The 24,674-nt window shown below is 40.0% G+C and overlaps 1 protein-coding gene across 2 annotated transcripts; it reads left to right on the top strand.

Moving 5' to 3' along the window:
• Positions 1-153: 153 nt before the first annotated feature.
• On the top strand, positions 154-23,648 carry kcnn4 (potassium intermediate/small conductance calcium-activated channel, subfamily N, member 4). Of its 2 annotated transcripts, XM_027007311.2 has the most exons (9): positions 154-890; positions 9,627-9,722; positions 11,627-12,102; positions 12,617-12,752; positions 16,160-16,270; positions 18,118-18,239; positions 21,013-21,082; positions 22,037-22,200; positions 23,149-23,648. In XM_027007311.2, exons 1-9 carry the CDS (start codon positions 606-608, stop codon positions 23,150-23,152), a joined length of 1,464 nt encoding a protein of 487 aa, XP_026863112.2. In that variant the 5' UTR covers positions 154-605; the 3' UTR covers positions 23,153-23,648. The 2 variants fall into 2 exon arrangements, with proteins under 2 accessions (XP_026863112.2, XP_026863113.2); XM_027007312.2 differs by lacking the exons at positions 18,118-18,239; positions 21,013-21,082; positions 22,037-22,200; positions 23,149-23,648 and adding an exon at positions 17,918-18,100.
• Positions 23,649-24,674: the final 1,026 nt, after the last annotated feature.

Raw genomic sequence — 24,674 nt, 5'->3', positions numbered from 1 at the left:
AACCTCCGTACATTTTACGAAATTAGGTTTTATTTGGTTACTAGAGGCCTAGATAAAAATAAAAATAAAAAATTAAAAACTTAAAAAAACCCCATTCTGCTATCTTTAAACTTCATGTGACCAAAAGACAAGTTGTGAAAGAAACTGTAGGGGGAAGCCTTAGATAATATGTAGGAGCCAATCACATAGCTCAGCGCTTTTTCAATATTCTTAGATTAATACTTGGGTTGGCGTTTAACAAATTAGCAGGGAGGAACAGTAGATGAAAGTTGCGGTCGTCTGTGGATACCCTGAGCCGGGAGACACTGATATACCATATACTGGTATATATACTATTGGTTTATACTGATATACCAATAGTGGCAGACCTTTCAGAGTAGGTTAGAGTCGGAGCGACCAGTGCGTCACCGTGTGTGCAAGACCTCAGGTGGACGCGCCGTTTCTCTACGCATCTACAAGGAAAGAGGAATCACGGAATTTTTGGCGTGCTATGCCTTCTCAGGACCGGGAAGAAAGTTTGGTTGGAGAGGAGGAAGGACAGAGCGAGGGACGAGGCGACTAAGGCCGGCGACCTGGATAGTACTGTCTCGCGACAGCAACGCGCTATGGAGATGACAACCCGCAACTCGCATCCCGACGCCAAAGCTGATGACAGAAACTGTGACGGGCTTGTGAACAGTAACGGAGATACGACAGAAATCACCGTTTCGTTATCACACCCGGGGAAGCGAATCAGTCCTATCGAGGGTGGGAGTCTTTATAGACTCAGGGATAGAAAGTTTTTACTGGAGGACAAAAGGCGTTTATGCGCGTGGGGACTGGGAACTGCAGTCCTGGGTATTTTGCTCATGATACTGCATGCAGAACTGTGTCCCATCGTCTATCCACCGGTAAGTAGGAACACAGTTACGAATCTTAAATGAGCGAAAACGCTTGAAAGGGCATCTGTGTTACGTTTTGAGATGACCCAAGTTTTTAAATTTGGCAATCTAAACGTGTCAACACTGTACACCCCTTGCCATTCTCTCAAAGTTGAACAGAAGTACAGCAGACCGACGTATGACCCATAATTCGGGTTATATTTCAGGGCATAAAAGCTTACTGCGGGATAAGGGTATGCTATGATTTCTAGGAAAAAAAAGAGGTGACTTTTTACAGCCAGAGCTTTATGCGGTTTAGTGTCTTGGCTGGACCCAGCTGATGGTGGGATGGTGGATTATTTGATAAAATGTGTGAAGGAAGGGAAACCACTAAATTGTGAAGTGTTGCCTTTCTCCTTCAGTCTATCCCCTCTCCATACTGCAGTTGACTGATATAATCAGTGGAGTTTCCCAATACTAACGCATGCACTCACTGACCCCTTTATTAGATACACCTACATTGTATGTACATTCACTGGCCATGTTATTGTGTACACCAGTTTTATGAATACATCTTATAAATGTACAATGATGGATTGTGCCATACTGGTTGGAATGCACAATCTGTCAGTAACCCTCAATCATTATAACGACAGGTCATTATATGGGCGTCAGGCCTTTCTCAACACAAGATGACCCTGCCATGATAGTGGCATTAAAGTGAATGTGGAGATGCTAGGGGAGTATCTGACACACAAGTGCTTATGCATGTTGTGCCTCATCCAAGACCATGCTGCAAGCCTGAGCCTCGTGGACATGAACTGATCAAGCGTTGGAGCATAGTTAATTCAGTCTTTATTGCTGACAGATTTAATCCAGTGTGTTGTTTATCTTTAGACATTCGGGTACCAAAAGTGAAAGCTTTAGGAACGCAGGCTGATCCAACAAACCGAAGCAAGACTCTTAAACTGTCTGACCTCGATGGGATCAGACCAAGGATACCGTGACTGGCCACAGCAACCCCCAGCATTCTTTGCAGCTCAATGTAACAATCAATGTACAACCAGCATGTAAACCTAGCTGGTTGCTACACTGGCAATCCACTGAACTGTGACTAACTCAGGAAACCTGATATCCGGAGTCCTGCTCCCAGGTCACCCACTGGTCCCGAAGGTGCCTGTGTGGTGGAAGCTTTGTCCCGGTGTTTGATTGGCAAGGAACTAAACACTAGAGTCCATGAAGAGTCATTGTCTCCTGCTGTGGTGTTAGCATCCTCTACTTCCCAGTGCAGAAAAGTACCAAATGCTGACTTTTCTTGCCTTTTTATCCTTTCACCTCTTTAAAATATAGTGCTTGAGCTCAGGACATTTTTTTTCTGCTGAATTACATGTTAGAAACAAAATTTTAAAATACACCGCATGTTTATGATGATTGTCAAGTGGCTGAAACACACTGAGAGTAGGTCCACAACAGAAAAATGTTCCTATTTTTACAAACACATCACATTAAGGTACAAAGCAACTACATCAAATGACTATTTAAAATCTCAAAAACCTGATAGGAGATAAAAGAGTTTCTTGAAATTAAAGATTATTTTAAAAAAGCAGACCTTTAGAAGCTTTATATTGTCTTATATGGAATAACATAAACATCATCCAAACAAATATTTAATGCAAGTTTCCAAATATGAATCCAAGCAAACCAAAATTTTAGGGCAACCACCTGAATGATGATATGGAAGCAACCGAGTATAGAGATCTACATCCAGTCTACCTGAAAGGAGCAGCTCCTTTCAGGTGTTAATAAAAAACAAACCTCACTAATAGTTCACTAATAATTCAGCCCCAAAGACGCCTTGTGCATCTCACTTCTGATTTAAAGGAAATTAAAGGTCAGCTTTCAGGTTCACGGCTGTACGATCTTTTGGTCTGTCCACTTTCAGTGTGCATTGTAAGTCAAAATATGTACCTTGGCGTGAGTTATAACTCAAATTTGGACTGATTGCAAGTTTATGCTTCTTAACACAAAATTCCTTGTTTGATGAGCAGGTATTAACTATTCCATTTAGCTCTGCATTCCGGACAGGGAGACAAGCACACATCCTCAACAGATATGCTTTTTTAAGATCTCAGCGATTGGCAGTTAGTGAATACTTTTACAGGATTTCCTATAGGTTATCTTGATTAACCATTTAAGTGTTCTGGGGTTTCACACAATCATATTTTTCTGGTAAGAAAAAACAAAACATATTTTCCTCCGTTTAGATGAAGTATTCATTTGCACGCGAAACGAACAGATCTCCCCAACTCTAAGCTTTGGAAGCAACTGAAGTGGAACAGTCTCCTAGAAACCAGGTTATGCAGGGAAATGAACAACACAAGTAAAAACGTTATGGAAGTTTTTCCACATTTAGTCTACGTTTGTGTCAAACTGCCTGTGGCCATATCGCATCTTTCCACATCATTTATTGTATAATTATCGCTGCTTTGAATAATGGATTTGAGGGGTGACCTTCAGGGGTACATGAGCCTAATGCAATTTTTCAGGTGTTGTCCTCTCCACCGCATACCATGGTAATTGGGGTGGGTGAAATAGGGCTCGTTCTCCTGGAAACCAGTTTGTGCAGGGCAGCAGTCTATTTATGGAGGTTTTTCCACATTTCGTCTACCTTTGTGTCAGACTGCCTAAAGTCATATTGTATCTTTCCACATCATTTATTGTATAATTAGTGCTTGTTTGAATAATGGGTCTGTAGGATGACCTTCAGCGGTACATGGACACAATGCTGATACTTCAGGTGCTCCGTCGCTATGGTGATGGAGGTGGGTGAAGCAGGCTCTTGCTCACATCACCACATGTGCCCTCATCACTCTGTGTTCTGCTAGATTTCGGGATGGGTTTTTTGCATTTTTGTTTGCATTGTGTTTCTTAAGATTTGTATGCACAAAAACTAACGTACTGTACAATTAGTCAGATGCATATGTAAGTATTTACATGGTAAATTGAGATAGTATGATGACAGTGTATCTATGTGCTGATTTAGCGCTATTTATTAATATCCCACTAGGGGTATTGGAGGATGCAGCATGCTGTCTTGTGTGAGCCTGAACAGGGCTACATTTCTGTTCAGTGCTGTATGACACAACCGAGTGTTGTAACTGACCAAATGCTTGAATGGGGCTCATTGTGGTCACGTGAAACCAGATCTAGATACTACAGAGAGGGATATTATGGAAAATAATCCAAGTTACCAGTACCTTTACATCAATAAACACCTTGTGCCTTGAAGAGGATTTTCCTAATTGTCCAACTCCTTAAACTATTAGTTGTTAAATTAATCCATTAAAACTTCCATTGACCTCATCACTGGAGCAGAGAGTTGTACATTTACACAGACTACAACTCTGAGTGCATGGAAAACTGTTTTGCTGACAATAAGTAAAAGAGGACACATTTTGGAAACCCTGGTCATTCTGTAATTGGCTGTGATGCCAAAGTTTTTATCTGCAAATACATTTAAATAGTGATAAAAGGTAGAAAACATTTGTCCCAAATTATTTGGCTTGATTGGATCAGGGATTCATCAGTTTCCAATTATCAACTGTTACTTTGTATTCAAGATGCAACATGCTTTAAAAAAAAAAAAACACATTTAAAAATTATTGTGATTCTGTAAAATTGCCATTTATATGAGTGGGCATCTCATAAATCGTATTTTGATATTTGATATTTTATCTTTGGTTGTTCCTTTGATAAGTTGAGTCTCCACAGACAAAAATGTGAACCATCACTGGTCTTAATAAGTCAACAGATATTCTGCAGTAGTCATTTTTGTCTGTTGTACACCTGTGAAAGTCAGACATGTGTATATGCTCAAAGTTTAACCGCTGGTCTCAATGTTTCAGCTTATTTTGGGCTATATATAGAAAACATCTTGTATTTTAGCATGAACAAAACCTCTAGTTAAAGTGAACGTGTTCTTGGTTGTAAACCAGTTGAGGGTGTATAACCTTTGCTTTCTTTTGCATGTGTAAACAATTTGAATGTGAGCTATATACTTTTGTGTCACAGCTGTTTTGTGTTACAGCTGTAAGGTTGAACTGGCGATATCAGTCACCTACTTCACTGTGAGGTCTGGTTAAACATTAGCCAGCCCATTTCCAACAAACAGCCTTCACTCATATGGTTTGATGGTTTGAGGGCAGGCTGCTGGTGATGTACGGTACGTCAAGTGCAGTTTTGCTGATCTGGTGCTTAATTTGCGATTAAGAAAGGTCTTACATATAGGTAAAAAGGGGCAGTGGAACTAGTAGTCATTTCTGATGATAGTAGACATTGTTGCACCAGTTACCTGCTGGCACCTGTTTAAGCCTGAGCTTTGCCCACACACTACCACGTGTTGGGTCCATGTCATATTAATGAACAACAATCCCCCTTTTTGCACATTGTGTCATTATGAAGACAACGTTGTGAGACATATGTAGTTGTGAGAGGCTATTATGATTGATAGAATTCATTCTGACAATTTGATTTGAAGAGACATGGAAACCTAGTATTCACTTTTGCAATACTAGCACAGTTATGCTTTTTCCACCTTTGCAATTATGATTTAAGTGGCAATTCTGTTTTAAAAGCTAAGCTCTAGGTATGTTCTTGTGGTCCACATAGTATAAAAAAATACTACACAAGTATCAAACATTTACTAAACATTCAAATGTATCATTTTCCTATATGAAAGGAATCGGATGAAATAACTATTTGTAACGTACGGAGGCTAAGCAGGATGCAGGGACAAGTTACATTGAACAACAACAACAACAACATTTATTTACACAGACACTGAAGACTACCTAGCCATTAAGATAACGTAACATCAGACACCGACAACAGACAACAGAACCATAGGGGTTTATATACACATGTAAATGACAAGCAATTACAAACAGGTGTGACACATGGGGGCGTGGCCACACGGACAAACACACACATACACACATGCATGGGGAGACACTTGGGAGGAGGGGCCATACCGTGACACTATTGTTAAAATAAAAAAATAAATAACATAAAACCTAGAAAACAATAGCAAAAATCTATTATCAAGACAATGTTGTTAATGCTTAAATAAAATTTGAAAATTGCCCTCTTCTAAATCAGCTATTTTGATATGAAGTTAATGAATCATTCATTCTTATATAATACTGTAATTAACAGCTTATTCTGACACATTTTCTGTTATCTGAAAATGTCAGTGACTTTCCTGTTTGCAGCTTGTTAAGCAATGTATCCATTATTCTCCCAGTTTGGCCTCTGCCAGTATGGCCCCTCCCAGTTTGGTTGCAGCCTTTCGGATGCCTGGCACCAGACAGCATGAAGAGCCATATATATATATATATATATATATATATATATATATATAGAGAGAGAGAGAGAGAGAGAGAGAGAGAGAGAGAGAGAGAGAGAGAGATACATATGTATATATATATATATATATATATAGAGAGAGAGAGAGAGAGAGAGAGAGAGAGAGAGATACATATATATATATATATATATATATATATATAAATACATAGATACATATATAGATACATAGCGATATAGATATATAGCTACAAAGATATATAGCCATATATAGCTATACTGATATATAGATACATAGATACATCACACAATAACTGTGACTGAGTCTACTAATGTGATGTGACCCCCACATCCTTTCATGACTACCATGCTGGGTTAACTAACCATACATGTACAACATGTGTAGCATGTTTGACCACAAACCTTAGTATGATAGGCAGGCTGAACTGATATGAATCTCATGAACAACGACCAATGGATTAGTTTTTTCCTTTTGTAAAATATCATCTGTGATCCTTACCAGGAACAGTCAAACCAATTTTTCATGAAGCTTGGTGGTGTTTATATCATCTTAAACATGCCCAGAGTAATACTCAGTCACCAAGCTCTGCCACATCTTAGGCCAATCTGAGAGGAAGGACACCAAGCAACCCCATGATTTTCTAGAATTTTCCTTCTACTGATTTACTTTAGCTGCTCAAATGGATGTGAATGCACCTGCACCCAGTGCTCCATCACATGAGTTAATGACAAGCCAGGCAGCAACAAGGAAAGAACTTGCTGAAAAAGCCTCCAGGGTGGTTCACAATGCAACAGCATGAATCAATAAACTTAATCGCGTGTCACATATTAGCAGGTGATTAAAGTCCATTTGTCTCAAACTTTCTTTGCTGTTCTGACAGCCCTAAGTCCCCAGCAGAGTGTGTATTGTAATCTTTTTTACAAAATCATAGCAAGATCAGATGGAGTTAAAAATCAAAGCAAATATTGGTAGGTCAGGTTGATTGGTTTGATGGTGTGGGGTTCTCTGAGCTTGATATTTTGGTGGCAAACATTTCATCACCAGTCGAGATGACATTGTCAGCGTCATTGTGATGAAATGTTTGCCACCAAAATATCAAGCTCAGAGAACCCCACAACATCAGTCTTAGCAGTATTGTCAGATTGTCAGGCATCAGGACAGCCATTTTCATTTTACACTCACCTTGTACACACACATCGTATATGCAAAATTAGAGACTGAATCCTGTAGACTGTAGTCATGTACGGTTAGTTAGTCATCCTGTTATTCATCCAGTTAACCATCCTGTCCTTTAGCAGTGCTTCGTTTCTGACCTCAGGAGTGATGTGACCTGGATATCACTCACCTGACAAGTGTAACACATGTGACCATGATGTGTGGCATCTGTTTTACACATGATCAAAATAGGCATAAGGAGATTAGCAATGAGCTCATCTTTGGAAATATCGCACTCTGATATTTTCTTTTAAATCATATATTCTCAGACAGAATAAAGCCAATCTCATGTGATTATAAAAAAATTAATTAGTTACATATAGTTCATTTCCATTATCTACTGCAAAGACAACTCTTTGTTCGAAGTGTATGTCATATGTATTTTTAAATGAATTCATGAATCATTTAAAATGAATCATTTTCACAGTGTGAGAACTACTGCCCCCTATTCTAATATTCTTCTGTGGAAGCATGAAATGCAGTTTTCAAGTTCAATCATTATCAGTTAACACCACACATACACACACGATCACCTTGATGTACAGTATATAGCCCATACACCCTGTTACATATCCATCAAGATTTTTTTGGGTGGTGGGATAGATGAAATCAAAGTAATGATAGTAATAACTCCTCCACTGTTAGGATAATACTGATAATATTTCCATTTAAAATACTTTAGGAAAGCTATTTCATTTACTCTTAAAATGCTATAAGATGGGCTCCACTGACTACACTAATCAGAGTCCGTATGCATGTTCTGTGTCTAATTCAAACGCAGACTGAAGACCCCTCTATATGTGCATTATTTAAATGACCACTGACCCTCCTATGCTCCTATGTTGACTAACTGAAACTCTAGTACATATTGTATTGTTTATTGAGCTGATGTTGACTGCTCCTATGTTGACTCTAGTATGTATTGTTTAGTGCACTGATTGTTGTCTGATATAGATCTTATATGTGCACTTCTAGGCATCAGTATTGATCCCTGTATTTCTACAGTATTCTGGTTCATTGGTATGTTGGACTCTAACCTACTGTGCTGGCCAGGTAACATTCTATGAGTAAATGACAAAGCACTTGTAAGTCGCTCTGGATAAGAGCGTCTGCTAAATGTTGTAAATGTGAATGTAATGCTCCATTCATCCATCCCCATGCTGTCATGTCTCCTCACAGACACTGCACTTCATGTGCCACCTGTTACTGGATTTTCTTCAGTTTTCTGTGGTTTTGTTCATTTGTTTTCTGTTCCTCATGGAAATTCCCAGTGTTGACCTGACACTATATGTTAGAATAGCTTCCTGGCCTTGTATTGTTGTAATGGCCACGATTCATGGATTTCTCCTGATTCCGATTAAGTTCTCATTTGCATTCTGCCTTACCTCTCATGATTATCATCAACATTTGCAAATTCACATATGACTAAACAAAAAACAAACAACAAAAAAACCCAAACAAAATAACACACTATTTGCTTTACTGTCTAGTCACATTTGTTAGTACATTGCCACCTGTCAAATACATGTATCTATGTATTTGTTCAAATAGCTTGATATATATCCTGATACAATCATCAGCCAACTGTTTCAAAGTCAGTGACGAGGAAATATTCCTTATAGAGGTAATAAAATGTCATATTATCCTGTATTCTCATAAGGTGATCTGTGATATCAGTACCAGGCCTTTGTGGGCCTCTGTATCAGATATGGAGTGGGGCAACAAAGAGTTTGGAAGCAAGGAGGTTTATAATGTTTCTGTAGGTGTCTGAGGACATGGTGTTTCAAGGCCACTGAGCAGGAGCAAAGTGGAATATTCTGGATTACTTTAGCAACAGGTACCAAGTGGTACATGAAACAATGTTATCAATAGTAAGTGGGCAAATGAGATCATATTTTTTTTAAAAGAGAAGTCCTTTGTTTGAATAAAATGGTATCAAACGTATAAATATTGGAAATGTCTTTTTAAAATGATTTGTAAAATGTAATTGTTTGAAATGCTGGCTCATATGGACATTGTGGGTGTTTTTCTTCTGGTTTTAGGGTGTGTAATTCTGAGAATGGTATAATACCTAGCACTGGGAGATTAGAAGAAAATGTGGCTCACGTCCGTGCCTATATTTTATGAGATGTTTCACCTTCTCCTGCCTTTGTGCTGTTCCTCAGGACTCTATCTACGCTCTCTCCATCAACGGACTCATCAGCGTGTCCACAGGCTGCCTACTCATCCTCGTCCTTGCCTTCCATTATAAAGATGTCCAGGTGAGCTGTTCCAATACACCTGCACTCAGTCCCTTTTAGTGAGGGACACATTTAGTTAGCTGTTGATGGACCTCCCTTTGGCAGTGATGATAAGGTTGTCTTCATATTGTCATGCAGCTTAAGTGTTATGGGCAGCACAGTGTTAGCATGTTTGCCTCTCAGCACCAGGGTCTTGAGTTCAAGCCCCTATCTGGGTGGAGTTTCCTCTAGGGTCTCTGGTGATGATTGGTGCTCTGTTATAATCTTAATCTCCTCCCCTGCACCTGGTGCAGTCCCCTGGGGGTTGTGGTTTCTGATCAAGAGAATGCTGTGTGCAAATTCTCAGTCTGTGAGTGATTGTAAAGGATGTGTGAGTGGTTGTATTTGTCAGTAAAGTCTCCTTGAGTTTGAGAAAGGTGCTATATAAAAATAACTAATAATAATATGTAACATAGGTCTCTCCAAGCCCAGCAATACCTCTGGGATCTGCTCTAACACATGACCAGCAATGATGCCATCAGAAGTGAATGATAAACCAGTCTATATATAGAGAGTAGAGCAACGCAAACATATTTTGGAGGGATTGTACGTGCGGTTTAGGTGGAGACGTTTTAGTGAGCACAGGGTTGAGGTGTAGCGGAGCGTTTTGCCTGTGGTAGCACAGTGATAAGAGCGGCAAAGTTATACAGGCATCTTATCTGTGCAGTTCGGCCTCTGGTTTGCAAAGATAATAACTTCCCATCTCACATTATTCATTCCCCTCATGCTTTCTGTGCTCCATTCACCAGCCTGCAAGTCAAGAGCTATCTAAAGTGAGTGAAAAACTAAAAGCAGGGTCACAAACTAGAGAAAGAGGAGCAGACTTCCCAGAAGGCTGCATGGTACAGCACTTGAAATGATTACCCAACTGCCATCTGAATGAAACGACATACTTGGACCTTGAAGCATCATCGTTTAATGGGTTTTCTACTTCCTGTCCTTTGGTTGCACGGGGCTGGCGCAGTCCTTGAACAAAGGGTCCAAGCTTCAGGCAGAAAACAGTAACACAAGCTCGGTACAACACTAACAAGAACGGTTGAGCCGAGTTAACGAAAGAGGAAGAAGGCAGTAGACTTCCAAAAGTTAAACAGGTGCATCACGCCATTTGGAGAAACCGAGTAAAATTGGGTGAGTGTGTGCTGGGCTTCAGATTCCACCCAGATAACCCAACTCTGAGTCAAACAGAAAAATGCTGTAGTCAGCAGTTAGTTAAATAAGTGAATTTCTGCCACATTAGGGCTGGCAGGCTAATAGCGTCCCTTTCAAGTATTTCAAGTAGAAGAAAGCAGTTTAAACATGCAAGTACATGCAAGATAATGAAAGGTTAATCGATCTGACAGTGCATTAGTCACAATTCACACCCACATTGTAGAGTAAATAATGCCTCACACCATCTACTCGATGTACCATTACTAACATTACCATGATTCTCCTGTTACCTCCTGAAATAAAAAGACTCCTCAAATTCAGCAACATTATAAGCTAAAAAGCCAACTTTGTTAGAACCTTATTTTCCGTTAATTATTATAAGATTGGATAAAATCAAATTATGCAGGAAATAGATTATTCCAGTTCATAATTGTGGTCTTTTGTTGTCCCTGGTTAGCTTACTAGGGGTCCAGACCAGATTTAGGCAAAGCTGCATTCTAAAAAAGTCTATTGTTCAATTCAGTAGATTGAATTGAATTGAACTGAATGTGCTAATGAAAGTGTTTCCATCATATGTTAATTTGTCAACTGGCTGAACATTGTACGGATTGTCTTGATAGTTTTCTCCATATCTTCCTTTCTCCTTTGTCTCATTTGTGTGCACTATAAATACAATAACAATTCTTTATTGATACATTTCCCACAAGACCTCTCCTCTTCTTCCTCTCCACTCTAAGCTCTTCATCATAGACCACAACCAGGTGGACTGGCGCATTGCTATGACAACAAATCGTGTGCTCGGTATATCCCTGGAGTTGCTGGTCTGCGCCATCCACCCAGTGGGCACATACCTAGCGCCTGGGGCAGAGCCACCTGCCATGGAAACCCCTGGCACAAACACGCCCTTTGATGCCAACTCCACCTCCACACCCCTCTGCCTGTGCAGTAGCCCCATGGAGGCGTGGCTAGAGGTGGAGCTCCTGCTGTCCGGCCTCATGTTCCTGCGGCTGTACCTGGTGCACAGGGCCATACTCCTGCACAGCAAGGTGCTCCTCAGTGCCTCCTACAGGAGCATTGGCTCCCTCAACAACATCAACTTCACCTTCCGCTTCGTACTCAAGGTGCTCATGAACAAGTACCCGGCGCGCACCCTCATGGTCTTCATAATATTCTTCTGGTTCTCAGCTGCTTGGATGCTCAGGCTGTGTGAGAGGTATAACACATACACACATGTACACACAACACAGTATATATATATATATATATATATATATATATATATATATATATATATATATATATATACACACAAACACACACACACACACACACACACTAGTTCATTCTGCAACTGGTGATGGTAAACTTGAAGATCCAACTGGGAAAAGATATTTAGTGAAAGGATTTGTTATAAGTAGGTCCGATACAAATATAATAGTAGTGTCCCACTCATGGAGGGCAGGGAGGAGACATTGCAGAGATCTGGAACCTCGTATCTGAGAACCGTGACAGCCAGGAGGGAATATATTAGCTGGGTGGGCAGAGTTTAAGGTGTGAAATTTATGCAAGTGTGCAATTTGACCTCATTACTCCATGTACACCTGATTACATTTTTATTCTGTGCAGGCCTACGAATGAGACAAGCAGTATGTTCCCGTGTTTGAGTTTACCACACTTGGTTTTTTGCTCAATAACTGGACACTTGTTCTCGGTGTCTCCCCCTACAGGCAGTTACAGGTGGTGACGGGAGACATGGGCATAGCTCTGTGGCTCATTGCCATCACCTTCCTCACTGTGGGCTATGGAGACGTGTCCCCCAAGACCAGCTGTGGCAAGGTGGTCTGTCTTTTCACAGGCGTCATGGTAAATGCCCCACAGACTCTGGCCCTTCTCACGGCTCAGCCAGGGATGTCTGCTGTAAAATAACAAAATTTTGAGGTAGTATTGTTATTTTGAGAGAAAAAGACCTCAAAAAGATCAAAAATGTCCTCTCTTTTAAAACCATGAAAAAAATCTCTTGAGAGATGTCTTTAGTAGCAAATTAGTATTACTACATCTAAAGTAACAAAGGGGTTTTATGGTGGTGTGTATTTCCCCAACATTGTTTACATCAAACAAATTGTTACAAGAGCATGAAGCATCTTGGTCTGTGTTGTGAGATTTAATATAATTCCACTGATGACATATGTTTCTGTATACACTAATATCATCCATAGTCTTTTGCTTGGAAATTCAAGAACTCAGTCAAGCAGTAAAATGATTTGTGGTCCAATTCAGAACCATTTGTGAAAATTTATTTGCAAAAAGTAAGAACTTAAGCTTTTCAGCCTTTTTTATTATGGCTGAATTTATGTCATTCTGAAAGCAGATGTAAAAATGAAATAAAAAAGATAGAAAGATAATTAGAACATGATATGGATATGGGAAAAGAGCATAAAAGGCTTTGATTCATGCATGTGGATGTGAATGGAGGCGTCTGTGGCGTCTGTGGCGGTGGAGGGTGTTTTTGTAGCAGTGAGAGGGAAAGAGAAAGTATCTCCTCCCTGGCATCGCAGTTACCACGAAAACGCCACCTATTTGTTTACTTCCTGGTTTTGTTTTCTCGTGATTCCTTGTTTTGGTTCCTTTCGGTTCTTCCCCCTAGTTAGTACCATTACCTGTTATTTTACCCACCTGTATCGTGTTAGTCCTCATTAGTCTCTGTATTTAAATCCCATGTTTGTTATCAGTCTTTGCAAAGTCCCGTCAACTCTTGTTACGTTTCTGAGCTGTTAGTTATTCTGTCTGTTTATTGTAGTTTATTGGCTCTCCACCTGTTTTTTGGATTAGCCTCATTGCCCTCTTTGTTTGGTTTACCTGACTGCTCTTTTGGATTTACAACCTTGGCTTGTTCTTTGGATTACGTCTGTAGACTATGCATGTTCTCTAATAAACTGCATTCATCACACTGTGTGCGACCCCGCCTCTGCTCGCGTTCAGAACGTTACAGAAAGAGGGAGAGTTCTGGCTGATTTAGTTGTGTGTGTGTGTGTGTGTGTGTGTGTGTGTGTGTGTGTGTGTGTGTGTAAGAAGCTTCCTTTCCTCAAACCATCTAGTGTTGTTCATCACAGCAGATGCACCAGTAGAGTGTAGGACTTGAGCCAGACACCCACACCTCCCTGACACGGTGGAAAATAATCTTTCACTTCACTCACTCTCCCTTACATGGTGTATTTATATTTTTTTCCGGGAAAACTTTCCACCATTGCCATTTTTAGGTGGTTTATAGCGTTTGGCACCAGTAAATCCAGAGGCTGTGCCAACCTAAGTCTTGGAAAACAAAAAAAAACAAAAAACACTTTCCTAATCCAGTTGGAACAATTCCAATGCACTAGTTAGAGAGATTTGGGATTGCCTTCCAACCAGAATCTTTCACGTGCCCTGTCAGATTTTCCTCAGGATCACCTGCATCTTAGCCCTAAAAGGGTTAGTGTTGTTATCTACATGAGATTGCTACTCTCCTAAGCTTTTATTGTCTGTCAGGTCCAAGAATGAAAGCATTTGACATGGAATTTGTTTACTTGCCTGTGTGTGCCATCTGTTTTGGGGAGGTGTTATATCCCCTCCGTGGAGTGCAGACAGATCCCAGGAAGGATGTGCTTCCTCCTGGGCCAGTTTCTACTTCAGAGGAATCAGAACTTGCCACCATCCCTTACCTGTCGTCAGCAGAAAGGGCTTTTTAAGGAGAAACTACTGTATGAGGGAACTAAGGCTGTGCGATATCATTTGGTACTCGTTATCACAAAATTGGCTTTGGCAACATTTGTATAACAGAAAGCAGGAGTATGCTGATGACACATGAATCATGAGTTATGAACAAATGAGTCTTTTTTTTTAGTGATTTGAGTAGCTTGACCAGTGTTCCAGCGTATTAGACACTATTAGTTAACAGGAATAAAAGTATATATCTTAGTTGTAAGGTAAGTTAGCAATGAAAGATAAGTCAAAATTTATAATCACAACAACTCTATCTTGGACCCCCCAGCCAAGTATTTAAAAGAGAAACAAAAAAAATCTTGCCATATTCCTGCAAGTATAGATAGTATGAGTCTTTTTATATGACCAACTGACATTGTTGAAATTCATAAATGAGATGCAAGAAAATTCATTTACAATACAATAAAATACAGTACAATTTGTTGTTAGCTCTGACTGTCACATTCCCATTAGTGATTTGTGTGAAAATTGCTACAGCACTTTAAAAATGTTTGTCAATAGCTACATGTTTTAATGTTTTAAGAATTTTACAATTTCCATTTCCATTGCCTATACTGACAAACATTTTAAATGTTTAAACAATTTTTGTAAAAAAAAAACCCAAAACATTTTAACCCAAAAGGCTTTCGGAAAGAAACGTAGCACGTCAGAATTGTTAAAACACAAGTGGGCCTGCTAGTCAGCACCAATAACAGCAGCTTAGCTTGCAAGCTCTCAGAACTTTAGGATCCAAAGCATTTCACTCCCAGCAGGATCTTCTTAAAGAGGAGAGCCATCTGAATCTAGCTACATTAGACTCATTAACATTTAAGCGAAAAACTGCAGTAAATACTGGCTCGGCAACACTAGGTTTACCAAGTTTCCTTGTTGTATTTATGAATTTATTTATGTTTCGGTGAATGATAACACAGTGGGAGCTGGAGGTTTTGAACCTTAAGGCTGAGTCACATTTAGTACTTTGCTCATGACAGAGAAAATGTAAAAATGAATGATTAATGACATTTAATGAAAACAACTGCATCCTAAAAACACTTCCTTTCACAACTCTAACAGTTTTTCTCACTTTCTTTCTTCATTGCAAGCAACTGAGGAGAACAGGTAAACATACCTACACTCCTATTAAAACTGACTTGTGGAAGATACAAAGGAGAGCAATAGCATAAGACTTTTTGATTTTCCATGACCTTTCATGTGGTGTCTTGTGCTCATCGCACTTTTCCAAATGCGTTTAGCCTCTTTTTAAACTTCAGTTTTCTCTCTGTTAACTAAAACCATAATCTAAAACTGCAAGAAATATGGAAGCTGCTTTGCGGCCTCTCTTGAAAATTATATCTCCTTCAAAAAGTATTAATGTCTAAGTAGGACAGTCATAGACTATTCGTGTATGATGCAGGGCCATTTAAAGACTTGTCATAACGGAGTACTGTTAAACAAAACACTGGCTTAAGTTCAGGTAGAGTCTGAGGGATATCCAGATGCCTGGCAACCTTCTTGTGTCCGTGTGTGTTTGGCAGGGTGTGGCTTGCACTGCCATGCTGGTTGCCGTCGTGACGAAGAAGCTGGCGCTCAATAAGGGAGAGAAACATGTGCACTTCTTCATGATGGACATCCAGCTCTCCAAAGAGGTGAGGAGCCACCAAACTGCTGCGAAATGGCTCTGTCTGGGTTTCAGACCAAGACTTCTCATTCAGTACCCATACACGAACTGAATACGTGGCACACAAGTACAGGGACATATTTATCGGTCTCCACTAAAAAAAAAAATTGCAAATAAAATACACTTTTCCCTATTTTAAGTTCCTAATTAATAGCTTTATAAAACATAGAAACTCATTCATAACATGCACATAATATACTTTTCCTACACAGATGCAGAAGTCCTATAGAAATATTTATGTTTATTATGATTATTATACTGGGTAATAATTGTGCCTGACATTTTCTACAGTTCCTGAATTTCGTCTACATAAACATTTAGAAATGTCGGCACATGGCTATAACTGCTTTAAGATATGTACAGATGATTTTTGAACTCCATAAGAAGGGGACTTCAGATCAAAATGTTACCAAATATTCTCAAAAAGTGCAGCAGCCCAAGAGATGAAGCAACATGGGTGGGGTGGCATTATTTCCCTGCATCGCACGCATGTTATGGTTGCCTGGGCATTTTCGAATATTATTTTTTCCTTAAATAGGGCATTCCGAAGGGCAGAACACTGTGGGAAAAGCCTGGGGTGGGCAGGCAAAAAAACAGTCTGTAACTTAATGGTCTTTAAAAGGCGTCAAAGGGCGGAAACAATCAGGCCCCTGTCAGGAAAAAGACTTGTGTCAGTCTAGGCGTGCTTTCGGGCATGGACAGGAAACCTGCATGCAGTGGGGTGCGCGTGCTGTGAGTGTGTGTGTGAGGGTGTGTTAGAACAGTGGGTGGGAGAAGGTGTGTTTGGTGTCCAGCGCTGGGTTACACTCCTCTAACAGGATCCATCTGGTTGCTTATCAGAGGGAAGGCAAAACCCAAAAATAAACGTGCTCAGCGGAAGACGCGAGGAGTGTTTCCATGGATGAAAAATGAAGGGATTAAAAGGCGGGGGCACACTGGGCTTTTAGAGGGGGTCCATGGGTGTTGCTAAGGTGTTACATTCATGAGAAGTTTGTTTGCAGCCTGCTCAACTTGGTTTCCCAAAAACATTCCAGTGTTTTAATGTGATTTTGTAGGCCTGGGAACCTGTGTTTCACGCTTGCAGACTGTCACATCCTGTTACCGCGCATCCTCGTGCCTGCTGATCATGTTTGCCAGTGTGTGAGTGCGTGTGCCGATGCCCCGCGGTCCATAACTGTCACTGTCAGTGAGTCACTCTGACGAATTTAAAGGAAGACATCTGGACAGAGCTCCTTATGGACGCTCTAATAATAACCACTACAACACAACACTGCCAGGGAGGGTGGGACACCAGCACGAGCAGTCTGGATTATAATGGGGCTCAGCAGGATGGTGAAGACAAAAATAGAATCAGAGACACTAAAAATTTGAGAAAAAGAAACCTCAGGAATGTCTGTAACTCACGTGTTGTTTAACACGTTGACTTGACTATTTCATGAAATAAATATTTTAATTTCTATTTTAACAAGGATATCTTGTATATAGGTCTGCTACAGAAGTAAATACTATGTGTTAACATGAACAAATAATTTGTTATGTCCTACTTTTGATTGAATGATAGAAAGACTTACTGTGAAACAGATTGACATACTTGATTTTTGGCTTTTCTCAAAAGTTCTTCCTGACAACATCTCAGAGAGATTTTCCACTGGCCCATATCGCCTTCAGCTTCCTCCATAGTAGTCTGGACCCAGATTTCAGGAGATCTCCATCGTGACACCATCTGTTGGAGAAAGCACCATACTAGCCCAACTGAATTAGGTCGCCTTGAGTTGAACATGAACAGACTGACAGGCTGATCTCTCTGTGCTCAAGCTCCGCAACGCTGCCGCCAACGTGCTGCGAGAGTGCTGGCTTCTCCACCGGGCCACCCAGGCCAAAGACAGGCAGGGCGAGCATCGGTACCACCAGAGATGCCTGCTGGAGGCCATCCGTGTGTAAGTAATCGCCACTTTGATACCTGCCTGTGATGGCTTGATCCACTGTTGCCATGCCCACGAGTGCACATGGGCCCGTGATAATCAAAGCAAAAGAGGGAGAGAGTGTGTGTGTGCAAAGCTCTCGTAATTGAGTGTGTTAGGGCAGGGAAGCAGATTTATGCTCTGAGTGGAACTCTGGAATAGCACTCTGTTTTGTTGCTCTACACTTCTTTTCTTATATTCAGTTTTCTTCTTCTACTACTACTAGTACTTCTTTTTCTTCTTCTTTGTCTTATTGCTTTCCTAATACTTTTTCTATAGCCTACTACACTTGACCAACCTTCCTTGAAATAATGATGCGCAAGCCTTTTCTGGGACAATTATGGACATATAAATGTGATCCTAAAGCTTGAGAATTAGGCCATGTTAGTCTATGTTTAATGATAAATGTAACTTTTAATATTTTTAAGCTTTGTCGGTTTTGAACTCCAACTGCCATAAAGGCCCTCAGGCAAGCTGTGCCCTGCTTGCTTAAAGCTGTTATTTCAAGCCCTTTATGCAACCTGTGCATTTGTTTCTCTTTCAAACTCATTTATCTTTCCATTTTCATGCTTACCTTTGAATTTCCATTTTATTTTCAACTGTCAATTTATTTCAGATTTAATGTTACCAAAGCATAAAACTGCTATCAACTCTCATATATCATCTAATAGTTCATCCTGTTAATCTTACATAATAGCACAGATTCTGTTACTTTTTAATAAACAATAAACATCAAACTATGATGACAATAAACATAAAAGAATGAAGATTCAAAGGATGTTGTTATTCAGCATAAAAGCTGGAACTTTCTGAAACAAGTTATGCTTTGTATCTCTCGACTATTAAACCTGAGCACTTCTCCTTTTCAGATTCTTTATAATAATCTGTAAACCAAAAATACCCCTTCCATGAACAAAATACCCCCACAACTTAAAAGATCCTCTTAGATGACTTATAGATTTACTTAGAACAGATGACGCATGCTGAAGTCCAGTACACGTGTCCAAACTTTATCTCTTACACACACACATATATTTAAATAGTCCCCACCCTTACAATATACGTCTCAACTTTCGAATGATCATGTTCCCTTAAACCTTTATTATTATATTTGGCTTTATGACATAAACCTCTTGTCCCGCCCTGGTCGGCAGACCAGCATCACACACGCCGATCTGTTACCAGGTCTCGCTCCCTGGTCTATTGGCTCGTTCCCTTCACTTGTCGCTCGTATGCATCTCCCAGGCGCTCCACCGTTAGCCTGCCCACCAGGCTGAGCAGCTTTACCGTTGATTTGTGTTTTCTTAACTGTAAAATTAACAGTTCATTGTTTGCATTTGCGCCTCGAGCTCTACCTGGCTCCTCCCCAGCCATGTCACGCCACTTTTGTTGTATATACTTTAATATACTCTAAGTAAACTATTCTGAAATCACAAAATCTGGATTGTGGATGGTTGCTATAAATAATTCTGTAAAAAGAGCTATTAAACAATCTTTTTAAAAGCTTCTTATAACTTCTGATTATTTCAGTGATAGTAATTTGAGACTTTATATTAACACTTCTGCTCACAATTCTAACCTCGATGTTTAAACCACTACTGCAAACCATGTATTTCCTCACCACTAATACCTGCCGCACTGTGCTTTCCATCTGCTTGTGCACGGCAGTACTCAATCTGGTGTTTGGTCTCCACCTGCACCTTCCTGCAGACACGCGCACGCGTGTCGGGGGGCGCGTGCGTTTGGCCGCTGTCTCGGGCTACCGTCCCCTGCTCTTTAGGACAGGAAGTTCCAATGTGTGCATTTGTGAACCGGTATCATTAGCCAAAGCGTCCGGCCTTCATGTGTGTTTGTGTAGATGAGCGTGTGTTTGTGTGTGGAAGGATTTGTGCCTTCCTGTTGTACAATTAGCACGTCCAATAAATAAATAAAGAAAGGTGCAGCAGCGTCGACCCCAGCGGCCAAAGCGTCACGAGCTCATTTCTGAGCCGCGAGTCTTCCGCTAAATTCTTTATTTTAGCTTCGATGTTTTTTTCATCTGTGAGTGAAAAAACACGTTGTGTTGAAAAACTGATGCTGCATTATTCAGCGGTTACTGTTCTGCTTTTTGGAGGCGCAAATTTCCATCTGAATTTAATGTAACTTCAGAACCACCGTATCGAGACCTGTGAATAGATTACAATACGGCAATACATAACTGTATCAGGCACAGAAAATTAGAAAGGTTATTAGCATGATTTAAGATTATTGACCGTTTTGCATATATTTCATTAAAATCTTACTAGCTAAAGAAGAAAAAGAAGAAGAAGAAAAAGAAGAAGAAGAATATAATTCAATGGAATAATGATATTATTATTATTATTATTATTAAAAATTGCACTTTATGTTGATGGTCCCCTATACATATATCTACAGATGCACAAACTGTTAACAAACTGTCAGTTAAAATTTCGGGTTACATTTGGGATGCCGATAAGGTTAGGTAGGTTTAAGTTTAAGGTTAGATTTATTATAATCTGTTGTCTTTCATTTAGATTTCAGTTGCATTTAATTGTGGATGTGATTTAAAGCTAAACTAATAATGCTCAATTAAATAATGTTAATAATGCTCAAAGCATCTACAGGGAACTATCAAAATAATTTGTTATAAAAAACAATAATAATAATAATAATAATAATAATAATAATAATAATAATAATAATAATAATAATAACCCTAAATGCAATATCATGTTCTCTCTCTGTGTAGGTTTCGTCACCTGCGACTGAAGCAGAGAAAGCTGAGAGACTACACTAGTGAGATGGTTGACCTCTCCAAGGTAGAGAGTGGTGCCATTAGTCAAATCTACTACTTTCACAGCATGAATTGCTTCCTGTGGTTCACTGTTATAAATATTGCATGAAATATTAGAGCACACCATCCTCTGAGACATGAGGTGAGCTGAGGGGAGCCTTAACACTTATGATAGTTGCCACGCACCTTCCGTAGTGACAGTGCTGGGGATGTATATGCACCCCTTATCGGTGCGTGAGCTCCTGGGGAATCGAACCCTACAGGGTGGCGGTGGCACCTTGCATTACCTTTTCAGGCTGCACTTTAAGAGCAGTGGAGAGGCCCTTGCTAAGGCCATGGTTTCTTTGGAAGGAATTAACCAGGTGTCTGCCTGCTCATGACAGACCTGGGCGCTTCGCGTCCCCGTAAGCAATTCCACCTCAGTTGGTTTTGCTTGTAAAGAGTTCAGGAGTGTGCACAGAAAAACTAAATAAATAGATATTTATACATACATTTACAGATTCAGCCACTTATCCAGAGACAGTTATTTTTATTTATTTTTATCTATTTATATTTATCAGTGTGACAATGTGTATGCACCCTTGGATTACATGGGGATAAACTCACCAACATAAAAATTATTATTAAAAATAATATGTCAAAACATTATGCAATAGGGTGATTAAATCTGGGTGGCATATCTGCATAACTGTCAGTTATATAGCACATCAGTGACAATTGCATTTTTCACCTTTGTTGACCAATACAGCAAAATACAGAATCAAAAACATTAGGCAAGTCCAGTTAGTACCAGAGTGCCATCCACAAATAAACTGCTTGTTCAGCGAGACAGCTAGGGAGGTGTCACTCGCCCGTGCTTGTTTCAGCGATGGGCCTCCACCAGTCAGCCACTTAGTGAACAAAAATGCCCCATTACTGAACAGAGTGGATGAGCTGAAAGTGAGGGGGTTTGGCTCTGTCCCTGTCTCTGCACCAACAGATGCAGATGATCATGTGTGACCTGAGCTCCAACTGGAACAGTTCCTACCGAGAACTAGAACAGCGCATCATCTCCATGGAGCAGAAGCTGGTTGAGCTGGGCCAGTCTTTCCAGAGCACCTCGGAGCTCCTGAGCCAGGCCCTGCAACGCCGCCTCGATCACAGGTGCTGGTCGGGCCGTGAGGCCTGCACAGGCCAGAACTGGAGCCCAAACTCAGGCCGGAACCACAGTCGAGCTCTGTGCTCTCATCTCAGAGCTCAGAATGCATGTGTTCAGATGGATGGGTATTTTACTGAGTTGTAAGGGGCTAATCTTCAACATGGGGAATAGATGACATCTGTAGGGTTGTATAGGCCTAAAAGAAAAAAAGATTATAAAGTGAATAGAAATTTGAGGTAGGTATTAGGATTTTACAGGGCAAACTTCATGAAAGATAGCACATGTGCAGGGAAATGTTTATTATAATGCTTTTTATCTGGGTCACATTGAGGTCACCCAATTATTCGTATGTTAAAGCATTCTCCGCTAGACTTTTTTTTTTCTATCGTACATTTCATTAGCTAGGATCTGTGACACCTAAATTAAGCAAAGATTAAAACATAAAATAATTATTCAGATATGAAATTGATTTCCAGCTGTCCTGATGGGTGCACAATTTTAACAAGGCTGAACAAAATATCATTTGTTTATGATTGCATTATTATTTTCGTGTGCCATGATAAACATCCTGAATAACATTAGATGCTTTCTGGAACTGATGTGACATTTCACCATATTTCACAAAACACATCACAGAATGTGAGAATATGTTCACAGTAGCACATTTGGTCTCTCTTGTTCATGTCTAGAACATGAAACGTTATCTCTGAATATGTATTTGTCTAAAAGCATGGTGTGAGAATGTACAGCTAACATCCCAACGACACCGGTGAGCCTCAAGTCAACAGTGTCAAAATACCAAACGTGACATGAATACTTGTTCCCAAATTCCACAAGAGATCAGTTGTTCTCAGCAAACCATTCTATTCAGGTGTTGTGCAAGAAAAAGGAAATAGGTCATTGGTGAAATAATGCATTTGTTATGGGTTTTTGTTTTGTTTTGTTTTGAACAGGTGACCTGTGGGAAATTTCACCTCTAGCAGACCACAGCAGAGGCTGTGGCACCGTGTCTGACCTCAGAGGGCGTATCAAACCTGCACCGGCTGCTTGTAGTGGAACACAGAGGGAAAACTGTGATGTGTGCACCGTTTTGCCTTGTTTTGTCGTGTTTTTTCAACGGACTTCCAGAGCTGCAGGAACTACACAGGACTTCTTGTGAAAGATTAAGGAAGATTAATGATATACCGCATTGCGGTTTTGGATTAGGATGAATCAAATATATTTATGACAATATTTATGTATCTACATTTTGTCACACTGAAAGACTTCTGTGATGATTGCCTTAAAGGTATGAGATCCTCACAGTTTCATGAGGACGGAAACACTGGGCTAATATGGAATATCCAGTATTGCTTCAAGAGACAAGTCCCAGTGATATGAATGTTTGTTTGTTTGTTTGTTTTTGTGACCCGGCTCTAGCAAATTAAAATTACCCAGGTTGTTTATTTTTCAATTGTAGAGCGGATGCACTCAGGTTAATGTATGTTATTAGGGGGTTTTTGAACATAAATAACCACAAGCTGTTGTGTTGTTTTTAATGTGCTTCCATGTCACTACGGTCACCATGGCTAAAGTGTTCCCCCAACGTGTGCACTTACTATTATTTTGATGGTCAACTGAATGAAAAGAATGGTGAACAGAATTCTATCACAGCAAGCGCTCTTGCACACAGAGTTTTGCATGTCTTGTCTGCTCTGTGAGAATGTAAAAACAGGTATCGGCAAAGTGTTTAGAAATTCCAAATGAAAGGACAGATGTTAGATGCTGGTTGTCTGATTCTTTGTTGTCCATTAATGCACTTTATCCCAATCAAATTACAGATGAATCCTACCACACACTTGGAGATGAAGCACTTGTTGTTTAGAGTTTTTTATTTGTTGTGGTTTTTATATTTCTTAATTGCGTTGAAAGTCGTTTCTCTCTCTGGATCCTGCACTCCCTCCCTTCCATGTTCAGAAACTCAAACTCTAAAAGAGGGCACAATTCAGGCAGAATTATTGACCACAGATACAACAACCGACTGAAGCAGAAACTCAAACGCTCTCTTAAGCCCAGGAAGATTTCCCAAAACAGATAGGAACAACTCTACCATAGACACACCAAATCTGTTGTCAGTTTTCACCTGTCTGAAACAGGGTCTGTGCTGAGTGACAGTTTGCATATCTTACATTACATCACTTTCTGAACAGCTCATCCATACCCTGAGACATTCTGCATTAAAATAAACATCATGGCAAATGTTCCATACCCATGTCGCATAACTTTCAATAGTAAAATGAGGTTGTTCCAATTTTCTAAATACACCTTCTAAATAGTTTAGTTATTCTATAAATAGATATTGTATTTATCATAGAGATTTGTGACTAGAAAATCTAACATTTTCTCAACATTTAGCTCCAAGCTCACAGGTCTGGGGGTGCACGACAGCTGGAAAAGTGGAACCCATGACAAAAACGACTTCTCAGTTTGGACTCAAAAG

Source organism: Electrophorus electricus, chromosome 10, assembly GCF_013358815.1.
Source record: "Electrophorus electricus isolate fEleEle1 chromosome 10, fEleEle1.pri, whole genome shotgun sequence".
In the NCBI taxonomy this organism is placed as follows: domain Eukaryota; kingdom Metazoa; phylum Chordata; class Actinopteri; order Gymnotiformes; family Gymnotidae; genus Electrophorus; species Electrophorus electricus.
Note: the sequence above shows the minus strand (reverse complement) of the source record. Positions and strands in the feature narration are given on the sequence as shown.

Bases quoted from the DNA above. Each gene is read 5' to 3' on its own strand.
- kcnn4 (XM_027007311.2), top strand. From the start codon at position 606: ATGGAGATGACAACCCGCAACTCGCATCCCGACGCCAAAGCTGATGAC. The intron at 12,753-16,159 runs GTAAATGCCCCA...TGTGTTTGGCAG, and splicing joins GTCTTTTCACAGGCGTCATG to GGTGTGGCTTGCACTGCCAT. The intron at 16,271-18,117 runs GTGAGGAGCCAC...TCTGTGCTCAAG, and splicing joins ACATCCAGCTCTCCAAAGAG to CTCCGCAACGCTGCCGCCAA.